The 12,696-nt window shown below is 34.5% G+C and overlaps 1 protein-coding gene across 1 annotated transcript in view; it reads left to right on the top strand.

The window, feature by feature from the left end:
• The window catches only part of COG6 (component of oligomeric golgi complex 6), a 137,210-nt gene that overhangs the window by 103,841 nt on the left and 20,673 nt on the right, over positions 1-12,696 (top strand). Inside the window, exon 17 of the mRNA XM_069064621.1 lies at positions 4,189-4,242. Within this exon, the coding sequence (XP_068920722.1) occupies positions 4,189-4,242 (54 nt within the window). The remainder of the gene's footprint in view (positions 1-4,188; positions 4,243-12,696) is intronic.

Raw genomic sequence — 12,696 nt, 5'->3', positions numbered from 1 at the left:
TCAAGCAGTATATCAGAATGAATAGAATTCTGTATTTGAAGAGACCTGGGTTTAAATTCTGCTTCTGCCAATTACCAACTCTATGATCATGGGCCTTTCAATCTATATGAACTTCAATTTCCTTTTCTATAAAATGGGCCTTATAATATCTCTATGACCTAATTCACAGGGTTCTTGTGAGGCTACTGTAAAATCATATATATAAAGTGCTTTTCAGAGCATAATTCACCATACAGGTGTCAATAGCAGCAACAATAGTAGTTGTTGCTGTTGTCAGTATAACCCTGCATGTGCTACACTCTCAGCTCCCAGCTTCTGAGTACCTGGAAACAAACAACATATAACCTCTGTATCCCTGAGACTCAATCTTTGTTGGAGTTGATTCTTCTTTAGAATAGGACCTCATCTGACTCAACTAAGTGACATAAACTATAAGAAAATAAATGAGTCAACCAAATCATAAGAATTATATAGAATATCTACTGTGTAATAGACTTGTTACATGATGTTAAATTCAACTCCTGTCCTAATCTCTTCCTCACCAAAGGTTTGCATCCTTTCCATTGGATATTTTTTCCTGTAGAAGCAATTCTATAATGCAAACAAATTTTAAAAAATAGAATTTAATATATGAAATTTTGTTTTTGCGAAAAGTTTTTAAGGATACATTAAGCTGGGGCGGCCAGGTAGCACAGCGAGTAAGAGCACCGGCTCCAGTGTTGAGAAGACCTGGAGATCGAATCTGGGCTCAGACACTTAGCACCCACCCAGAAACACCTGGCCGTGTAACCTTGAGCAAGTTACTTAACCCCAATTGCTTAGGGGCGGCCAGGTGGCTCAGTGAGTAAGAGCACCGGCTCCAGTGTCGGGATGACCTGGATCAAATCCAGGCACCCAGAAATAACTGGCCGTGTAACCTTGAGCAAGTTACTTAAGCCCAATTGCTTTAAAAAAAAAAAAAAGAATACATTAAGTTCACAAATCAAGTAAAGTTTATTGGAATTTGCATTATTTGAACCTTTGAAATGTATAATTAATATCACCTGGCCGGGAGATTTGAAGGTCATGTGAATATTGAATTTTGTGGGTATTATGAAACACTTTTTTTCCCTTAGCTTTAGTGATCCTTACAGCTGTTTTGTTTGTATGCTCTCTTTCTGGTGATAAATATGAGCTTTTCTTCAGTTTTTCATAGAGAATGTAAAAATTTCTAATTCTTTCTAAAAAATGGGTGTACAACAGTAGAGTACAAATAGATTAATCCTGTGAGGATCTAGCTTTTTATTTCAGACGCAGAAAGCTTTTCTTTGACATAGACTCTTTGCTAGTCTTATATAGGGTGGTTCAGAGAAAGATCACTATGTTTAGAGAGAGGCCCTGGATTCATATTCCCAGTTTGACTACCTACTCCCTGTCTATCATTGGGCAGGTCACTTCACTTCTCATCTGTAAAATTGGGGAGTTGAAATCAATGAACTCTAAAATCCTTTTCAGCCTTATTTCTGTGATTCTGTGATTCCCATTCTCTGAACTCTTCTATCACTTATAATCTGTAGGATACAATTTAGCACTTAATTACGTGTTGCTGTACATTGTTGACTTTGCTTTAGGCTTGTTGTTTTCTTCCCATGTCTTATTAACTTTTCCTGTCTATCCTGGTGCTGAAAACATAGTATTCAGTATATATTTTTTGGCTGATTGACTAATTGACTAATTAAAAATGATTGTTATTTTACTAAAGGGTTTCTTTAAATAGGAGCCCCCCAGTGCATTTTAGTGTTCATTTACAAATCATTAACTTTTTTTTTTTTTTTTGCTTTTTGGAGGGCAAAATATTATATTCATCAGTACTTCAAAATTACTGTAGTTATTAGACCTGTCAATGGATCACATATAATTGTAGTCTCCCTATCTAGAGACTACATTTCAAAATAAATTTTTTTTCATCCCTTTGTTGGGTTTAAGTAGCTTGCCCAAGGTCACATGGCTAGGTTTTTTTTTGTTTGTGCGTGTTAAGTGTCTGAGGCCAGATCCAAACTCAGGTCCTTCTGACTCCAGGGCCAGTGCTCTACTCACTGCGCCACCTAGCTGCTCCAAAATACTTCTCAAATCATTAACTTCTTGATAGAGAGTATAGAGGCATAAAAATTTAATAAAGTACAATAATTGAAAATCAGAAATAAAAATAAAACAACTCCAAAGTAATGTAAATAGGAAAATAATGATTTGCAAAGTGTATTTTAATTTTAACTTTTTAGGAACATATCTGCTTAATTAAATGAGGTACATTTGTAACAGTCTTGAGTTACAGTTTAAATAAATATACCTAAATGCTTTATTTCTGAATAGTTTCTTAATATTCTTTGTTTCCTTGAATTATTCATTTAAATCCATTTTTCATTATTTTAAACAAGTGGCATTTATGACAGATAGCATTTATATAATCAAACACAACTCGTGGGAGGTAGATTATTTGTCCTATAACAGATAGTTTAGCTGATTAAATGTACTCTAAGATATTAATTAAATAGATAAAGCAGTTCTGTAATATAAATTATACTTCCTAACATATGACTTGCCTTAATAATTACCAAAAATATAAAATAAATGCGGGAATTTGAAAGATCAAATTATGCATGTATGAATGGGATTGTGCATTTATGACACCTAACAAGTCTTTGCTTAAACTATGCTATTTCTTCTTTCTCATTTTACATTTTTATTATATTTAATGTTAAATTCAAACATATACTCTATTCCAGAGGTTCTAACTCATATTCTATTTCAGGGATTCTTTTTTTTTTTTTTTTGGAGGGCAGTTGGGGTTAAGTGACTCGCCCAAGGTCACATGGCTAGTAAGTGTGTCAAGTGTCTGAGGCTGGATTTGAACTCAGGTCCTCCTGACTCCAGGACCAGTGCTCTATTCACTGCACCACCTGGCCACCCCTATTTCAGGGATTCTTAACTTTTTTTGTATCATAGACCCCTTTGGCAGCTTTCTGATGCCTATGGATCCTTTAGAAGAATTTTTAAATGCACAAAATAAAATACAAAGGGATTAAAAAAATTTATTTTGAAATATAGTCTCTAGATAGGGAGACTACAATTATATGTGATCCATTGACAGGTCTAATAACTACAGTAATTTTGAAGTACTGATGAATATAAATGATATTTTGCAAAACCTACAACTGTAAATGAAAACACCTGTGATTTCTATTGGTGACAAAATCACCAGTAATGTGGCTTGTTGCCTACTTTCATAAGTGACAGAAATACTAAATTTCAGTTAGAGGTTAGTGAAATCAGGTGTGTAATTTTTTTTATCATCTGTGTTTATAGACCTTCTGAAATTTGTCTGTGGACCCCAGGTTAACAACTCCTGCTGTCTTATAAAAGGTGTCTAAATTCCCCAAGTTCAAAATGATATTTTTTAAACATGTGACATTGTAGATGGCCTGCTCCCTGAATAAAGCCCAACATGCTGGCCCCAGACCTCAGCCATGGTCTGAAACTATGAGATACATGTGTCAAGGAGCTGAGAATGTAATACATTCCAGATTTAGGGGGCTACTTGTACATATACATGGGAGGAAAGGGAAGGATTATTGAGTATAGGACCAGCTACCAGGCCAGTTTAATGAAACAAAATCACAGGAAGGAAAGTAATAAGAAATCAGACTGACAAGGTAGGTAGGAACCAGGTTGTGGAGGTCTTTTAAGGTTAGGCTGAGTAAGTTGTAGTTTATTTTAGGGACTGTTGGGAACCATGGAAGATCTTTGATTAAGAGGAGGTGATATGGAAAAATCTATTATTTGCAATGCTTCGAATCATTTAAGCCTGGGTAATCTTTCTAGACATTTGAAAGTGGAGACCATTCTGCAAGTGGCAGAGTTCCACATGATATTTTTTTTAATAAGACCTGTGATTTCATCAGTGTGAGGAGCTCCTGGTGAGAAACTTCCCATAATACTGCATATTGGTAACTTCTCTTCAATTCATAGTCTTAGAGAGTTGCCTTGGTCACCAGGAAGTTAAATGATTTGCCCAGAATCAAACACCTACTATGTATCACAGGTAGGATTTGAACCCAAGTCCTCCTGGATTTCAGACCACTATTTATCCACTATACCATACTGCCTCTGGTCGATATCATTACATATTGTCTTTGCTTGGTTTTTTTTTAGGGTCCCTTATCTAACTTGCCAAGCCTCGATTCAGTCTCACTGAAGGCAGCAATGGTAAGAAAACCAGAATTTCATATCAAAGCATTATTATTTGTGTTTCTTCAAGGCTTTTCTCTTTAATGATGCTTTCCTTCTAGATATGCTTTGTCTCTTGTGATTTTTTTATCTGCCTATATGTCTATATATATTGATAATACATATAGTATTTATATTGGTCTAAGAACAGATATATACCTGATATTTCATTGACTCAGGCTTTTTATATTTTTTATACTGAAACATATGTATATATATATATATATATATAGAATATATATATATTCTACAGTGTTCTGATATAACACCATATTTTTTATATGGTGTTATACTTCTAAACCCCCCAAACAAATCTAAATCCCCCCCTAAAACAAAAATGAGCACTAATATACAAGTAATCAGAAATGTATACAGAACAGACATATGCACTGTTATAATGACATATTTAAATAATTTCATATTGGTATATGTGGTCACATAATTACTCACAAATAAATATACATCTACATGTAGGCATGTAGCCATATTTACATGAACTACCACATTCAGAATTTTAGAATAGAATTTAAATATATTTTAAAGGTTATCATCAATTATATTGCTTCTGCATATCATAATTCATAAGAATTTCAAGGTTATTTACAGGCTTTGAAACATTGGTAAACTGACTTTGGGGACTGAATATACTGAAGTTCAAGAGGCAATTTGGTAGTATAGAAGGAGTATTGGCTTTGAAGTCAAAGGACCTGTGGTCAAGTCTTACCTCTGACATTGTCTATGAGTCTTTGGGCAAGTCACAACCTCATTTGGCCTCAGTTTATTTATCTTTAAAATGAGGGTCTTAGAATATGTGACCTTTAAGCATTTTTCCAACTCTAAGTCTATGATCCTATGATCCATAACACTTTTATTTCCTCAGAAAGATATAATAAGATAGTAGTGTAATATAGGAGAACAGAACTTTAAACTTTTTTTCTTAAGTAGTCCATACAGAATTAAATGAAGCTTTTTACATATCTTTTCTATTTTAAAACAATTACAGATAAAGATTCATCTGTATGTAGTTTAGGAAAATTGAAATTGGTATTTCTAACTCATTATTATTGAAAAAAACTGAAACATGTATCTGTTTTGTCATTGATGTGGGTATTCCCTCTAGTTGTGCATATTACAACCCATCTATAACTGCCCCATTCTGTGTAGTTCTCATCCATACCCTTCCATACATTCCCTTGGGGCATCCTTCAAATGTACAAAGAAAGTCATCTTTGTTTTTTCACAACATCATGAGGATCAAATAAGATAACATATGCAAAATATGATATAAATGCTAGCCCTTATTATCATTTTGACAGTGGTATATGTGTCCTATCTTTGCTTTTACCATATGACTAACCCAACTCTATTTTTTTTCATTTTTCAAATGCTTTATTAACTTCTGATTTACATCATTCATATCCGCCAGATTTTGAGTTACAAATTTTCTCCCCGTTTTTCCCCTACCCACTGCCCCAAAATAGCAGTCCCACAGGATATCCCCTCCTTCAATCTGCTCTCTCCCATAATCTTCTCCCATACCCCCTTAGACTTTTCCAGTAGGGCATGGTGGATCTCTACACCCCAGTGCCTGTATATCTTATTTCCCAATTACATGTAAGATAGTACTAATAATAGTATATATACATATTTTTAAACATTTGATTTTAAAACTTTGAATTCCAGATTCATTTCCTTCCTCCCTTGTCACCCACCCTTACTGGGAAGATAAGCAGTTGAGTATATAGGTTGTACATGTGTAGCTAATGCAAAACATTACCATAGTAGATATATTGTAAAAGACTGACTATATTTCCCTCCCTCCTATCCCACCTCCCACTTGTTCTATTTTCTTCTTTGATCCCATCCCTTTTCAAAAGTGGGTGCTTCCAACTTCCCTCCCCCCCCAGCCTGCCCTCCCTTCCATCATCCCCCCTCTCATCCCCTTCCCCCCACTCTCCTGTAGGGAAAGATACCCTATTTAGTGTGCATTTTATTCCATCCTCAAGCCAAATTCAATGAGAATAAGGTTGACCCATTCCCTTTTGCTTTCCTATTCTTCCCCTCCATTGTAACCATTTTCCCTTGCCTCTTCTATATGAGATAGTTTACCCCATTCTGTCTCTCCCCATCTCCTCTCATTATATTCCTCTCTAACCTCTTAATGTCACCTTTTAAGTATCATCCCTTCCTATTAAATTAGTCCTGTGCCCTCTATCTCTGTATACCTGTAAACATATATACACACATTCAATATGTATTCATATGCCCGTATACCCTCCGATATAGACATATATATGTATGTATATACATATGTGTATATATACATATATATATATTTCTATTCCCTTCAACTATTTTCATATTGAGAAAAATTTCATCGGTTACAATTATTGTTTTTCTATGTAGGAATGTTAATTAATAATTCAACTTTGTTAAGTTCCTTATGATTTCTTTTCCCTGTTTACCTTCTCGTGCTTCTCTTGCTTCTTGTATCTGAATGTCAAATTTTCTATTCAACTCTGGTTTTTTGAGCAAGAATGCTTGAAAGTCCTCTATTCCACTGAATGACCATATTTTCCCCTGAAACATGATTCTCAGTTTTGCTGGGTAGGTGATTCTTGGTTTTAATCCCAGCTCCTTTGACCTCCAGAATATCACATTCCAAGCCCTTTGATCCCTCAGTGTAGAAGCTGCCAGATCCTGGGTTATCCTGATTGTGTTTCCACAATATTCAAATTGTTTCTACCTGGCTACTTGTAATATTCTCTCCTTGATCTGGGAATTCTGGAACCTGGCTATAATATTCCTAGGAGTTTTCTTTTTGGGATCTTTTTCAGGAGGTGATCGGTGGATTCTGTGAACCTCTATTTTGCCCTCTGGTTCTAAAACATCAGGGCAGTTTTCCTTGAGAATTTTTTGAAGGATGATTTCTAGGTTCTCTCTTTGATCATGGCTTTCAGGTAGTCCAATAATTTTTAAATTATCTCTCCTGGATCTATTTTCCAGGTCAGTGGTTTTTCCAGTGAGATATTTCACATTGCCTTCTGTTCTTTCATTTGTTTGGATCTGTTTAACAGCATCTTGCTTTCTCATAAAGTCATTAGCTTCCATTTGCTCCAATCTAATTCTGAAGGAATGATTCTCCTCAGTGAGCTTTTGAGATTCTTTTTCCATCTGGCAAATTCATCTTTTTAAGGCATTTTTCTCCTCATTGCCTTTTTGAGCCTCTTTTGCTATTTGAGTTAGTCTGATTTTTAAGGTGTAATTTTCCTCAGTCAGGCTGTTGACTCTCATTTCATAATTTTCTTGCATCACTCTCATTTTTCTTCCTGATTTTTCCTCCACTTCCCTTATCTGCTTCTTAAGGTCCTCTGTGGCCTGTAACCAGCTTGTATTTTCCTTTGAAGCTTTTGGTGCAGGAGTTCTGACTTCACTGTCTTCCTCCTGTTCCATGCTTTGCTCCTTTTTGTCCCCAAAATAGGAGTCTAATGTTGGATTCTTCTGTTTGCTTTGTTTCCTTTTGGTCATGTTGCCACTCGATTATTGCCACTCGATTATTTGACTTTTGGGCTTTTTGCCACAGTAGAACTCTGCTACCAGATGGGGGAGCTTCGTGCCAAATGCTGGGGTTTTCTCAGCTGCCAGAGGTATTAGTTGGGTGCCCACTTTGAAGCCTCCACACACTCTGGCAAGCTGTCCACACACCCCAGGACCTCTACCCTAGACCGCAATCCCCATTTTACAAATGAGGAAATTGAAGTGTCCAAAGTTAGATTTAAACTCAGATCTTCCCGGCTTCAGATTCAGTACTTTAATCATCATGCCACCTTGCTGCATAAACACACCATTTACAAGATAATAAACACATCCTTTACAAACCATAACACAATAAAAAAGGAATTAATTCAGGGCAGACAAGCACTAGATACAAACTTAAATGATGACTTAATAAAAACATCCTGAGTAATGTGTAGGTCAAAGAACAAAGTATGGAAAAAATTAATAACTATAAAATAAAGCATGATAATGATGAAAAATATTCCAGAATTTCTGGAATACAGCTAAAACAATCCTCAGAAGAAAATTTTGTCTCTGAAAACATGCATTAATAAAATAGAAAAGAAAAGATTAATGAATTAAATTTGCAGTCTTAAAATCTAGAAAATAAGAAAACAAACCAAAAATCAGCATCAAGGAAGAAGTCTCAAAAATTTATGAAGAAATTCATCTCAAGGATAGAGGTTGGGGAGAGAGAAGGGGAAAAAAAGGAAAATAAAGAAATTTACATAATACCTTTATTACATATTGAAAAGGAATGACAAGTTGTACATAACACATTTGCAGTTTCATGTACAATCATCTTTTATACTGTGTTATGGAAATGCTTTTTTTATTCCATAAATTAAAAATAAATAAAACAAAAAGTTAAATTTTTAAAAATGAGAAACAAAAAACTATAGAAATGATGAACCTAAAAGTTGGTTATTTAAAGATTAACAAAATCCATAAACCTGATCAAAAAGAAAAGGAAGCTCAAATTACTATGCCCACTTAAAAAAAAAACCCAAGGTGAAATCACAACAGATGAGAAATAAAAGGAACTGCCAAACCTTACTACATGTATTCAGTGTGCTAGCAGAAATTAGAAGACTGTTTATAAAAATTTAGGACCCATAGAGAGACTAGACCTGTTATTTTATTGGTATGTAAAAGACCTGATAAATCCAGTTCCAAAAAATTAAATTGAGCAAATCATAAAGAAACTACCAAAGGAAAAAAAATCTGTTCTAGGTGCATTAATAGATCAATTCTATCAAATATTTAAAGACCATTTAATACTATTCCTACACAGATTCTCAAAAAAATAAGACAGCACTCTATCAAAGTCCTTATATGAGATGAATATAGTCTGATAACAAAGATAAAGCAAAAAAAATTAATAAAAAGAAAGAGAAAACTATAGACTAATATCAACAATGGATAGTAAACCAAAACTTCTAAATAAAATCCTTGTATAAAGACTTTATGAATATATAAAATATATATGCATATATACCCAAAATGAATCCTTTTGACCAGTATAGATTTATATATTGGAGATAAGGATAGTTCAGCATTAGGAAAACAATTAAGATAATCATATTAAAGAATAAAAACACTCCAAACCACATGATTACATCAGTATCTGTAGAAAAAGCCATTGGCAGAGCTCAACATTAATTTTTAATAGAAAATAAACAGACCTTTAGCATAGATAGGAGGGCTATTTTTAATATAAAAAGGCTGTGTATGTTATACGTGTGTATCTAGAATTATTTTCAGTGGGGAAAAACCAAAAGCTCTTCCTAGTGGATGTAACTATAAGGCAAGGATTCTCCCTACTCCCATTGTTATTTGGTATAATTCTAAAAATGCTAGCAATTGCAGTAAGACAAGAGATCCATTAAAGGCATAAGCATTGACACAGCAAAGATATAAGTTATCTCTATTTGCTGATAATGTAATTTAATTTGAAGTTAGCAAGTCAGGTCAAAAAGTTAGGCACAGTGCTATGAGTTGGGGATATAAAGGAAGAAAAAAAATCAAATAGTCCCCATTCTCAAGGAGCTTAGTCTAATGGGGGAGACAACATAAAGCGATGTGCAAACATATTCAGGATATTATATTCAGGATAAACTGGAGATAGTCTCAAAAAGATTAGGTAGAACAAAGAAAGACTTCTTTCAGAAGCTAGAACATGGATGAAACCAGGGAAGCCAGTAGGTGATGAGGAGGGAGAGTGTTTCATCCTTGGGGGACAATGGAGGACAGAAAAAAGTATGGAGTCAGGAGATGTGGTGCCATGTGGGAAGAGCAACAAGGAGGCCAGTGTCACTAGATCCCAGAATACATGGGGAGGAATAAGTTTTAAGAGAACAAAAAGGTAGGCAGGGACTATATAATGAAGGGCTTTAAAAACCAAATGGAAGGTTTCATATTTGATCTTGGAGGTAATAGGGAGTCACTAGAGTTTGTTGAACAGGGGGTAACCCAATCTGAACTGTATGCTTTATGAAGAGCAGTTTGACATCTTAGTAAAGGATATAATACAAAAAGAGATAATACTTCATTTAATTTCATAGACATGACACTAAATATATAAACTACCTAGAGGCTACTTTTTATAGAGCTATGCAAAATGACAGGTCATTTGGAAGGAAGATGTCTAGACTCTCAAAATGAAAAAAGCAGAAATAAGAGTACTCTCAGACCTTATAAAGCAGTAATCATCAAAATCATTTGATACTGTATTTTTTAATATAAAAGTAGATAATTGGAAAAATATAAATAGGGAAGAATCAGAAACAACTGACCTCAATAACCTAGTGTTCCATAAATCTAAAAACATAAGTTATTTGGGGAATAACTCCCTTTTTGACAGGAACTGCTAGGAAAATTTAAAATCAGCTTGTCAGAAATTAGGTATAATCATATATCTCATATCATTTATCAAAACAAACTCAAAATGCATATGCAACCTAAATGTAGAAGGTCATAAGATAAATAAAACTGTAAATAAGATCCCATGAGTTTCACATTTATGGCTAGGGGGAGAATTGTTAATCAGAGAAGGGATTGGGATCATCACAAAAGATTTAATAGCTAATTTGAGTTACATGAAACTGAAAAGCTTTTTTATTAGAGCTACTATAATAAGTGAAAGTATTGACTTTATCACTATATGGTCAATTAGAAAAAGCATACATAGACGTAGAGTACAGGTATGAATGTTGACTATGATGGGATGATATCCATAAAAACAAAATTAAGGGATGAGAATGAAGATTGTTCTGGTAAAAGAGAGAAAGAGGAGATAGAATGAGGTAAATTATCTCATTTTTAACAAGGTTCAAAAGAGCTATTACTACTGGCGGGGAAGTTGGTGGCAGGGCATAGCAAGCAGTGCTTGAACCTTAATCTCATCAGAATGGACTCAAAGAAGGAATCACATACATATGGAGTTGGATATAGAAATTGATCTTACCCTATAGGGAAATAAAAAGGGAAGAGGTTAAGAAAAGAGTTAGGGACTGACCGGAGGAGGGACAGATTGGAAGAAGCAATGATCAAAAGTAAAACACTTCTGAGGAGGAACATGGTGGAAGGTAAGAGAGAGAGAGAGAAAGATAAACATGGGAAAAATAGGTTGGAAGGAGATACACAGTTTCAACTGTAAATGTGAATGAGATGAACTCACCCATAAAACAGAAATGGAGAGCAGAATGGATTAAAAACAGAATCCTACAATATGCTGTTTACAAGAAACACATTCACAGAAGCACATAGAGTAAAGATAAAGGGCTGGAGCAGAAACTATCACGCTTCAGCTGAAGTAAAAAAAAACAAAAACAGCTGTCATAATCTCTGACAAAGCAAAAGCAAAAATAGATATAATTAAAACATATAAAAAAGGAAACTATATCTGACTAAAATGTACCATAGACATCTTAACCATATACCAAGATTAAGTTAAAATGGGTACATGATTTAAACATAACAGGTGATACTATAAGCAAATTAGGAGAGCAAGGAATAGTTTACCTGTCATATCTATGGAGAAGGGAAAAAATTTATGACCAAACAAGAGATAGAGAGCATTACAAAATGCCGAAAGGGTTAATTTTTTATTATATTCTATTGGTTAGAGAAATGCAGATTAAAACAAATTTGAGATACCACCTCTCACCCATCAGATTGGATAATATGGAAAAAATATATATAAATGTTGGAGATGATGTGGGAAAACTAGGACACCATTACACTGTTAGTGGAGTTGTGAACTGATCCAGTCATTCTGGAGAGCAATTTGGAACAATGCCCATAGGGCTATACACCTGCATACCCTTTGATCCCCCAATACCATTCCTAGATCTATATCCCAAATAGATTTTTTTAAAGGGGGAGGGAGGGAGGGAGGAACCTATTTGTACAAAAATATTTATAGCAGTTCTTTTGGAGGTGGCTAAGAATTGGAAATTGAGGGGGTACCATTAGTTGGAGAATGACTGAACAAGTTGTGGTATAAAATTGTAATAGAATATTATTGTGCTATAAGAAATGACAAAGAGGAACTTGGAAAAGACTTATACAAAGTGAAGTGAGCAGAACTAGAAGAACATTGGATACAGTAACAGCAATACTGTACAATAAACATCTGTGATTGACATAGCTATTCTCAAATACAGTGATCCAAGACAATCCTGAAGGACTCATGATGAAAAATGCTGTCCACCTCTAGAGAAAGAACTGATTGAGTCTGAATACAGACTGAAGCATACCACTTTTCACTTTCCTTCTTCCTTCCTTCCTTTCTTCCTCCCTCCTTCCCTTTTCCTTCTTTCTTTCCTTCTTTCTTTCTTTCTTTCTTTCTTTCTTTCTTTCTTTCTTTCTTTC

Source organism: Petaurus breviceps, unplaced genomic scaffold (genome assembly GCF_028583685.1).
Source record: "Petaurus breviceps papuanus isolate PSGF00001 unplaced genomic scaffold, PetGlider_PUasm1.0 90639, whole genome shotgun sequence".
Classification (NCBI taxonomy): domain Eukaryota; kingdom Metazoa; phylum Chordata; class Mammalia; order Diprotodontia; family Petauridae; genus Petaurus; species Petaurus breviceps.
The sequence above is the reverse complement of the archived record's forward strand: the minus strand, read 5'-3'. Positions and strand labels throughout refer to the sequence as shown.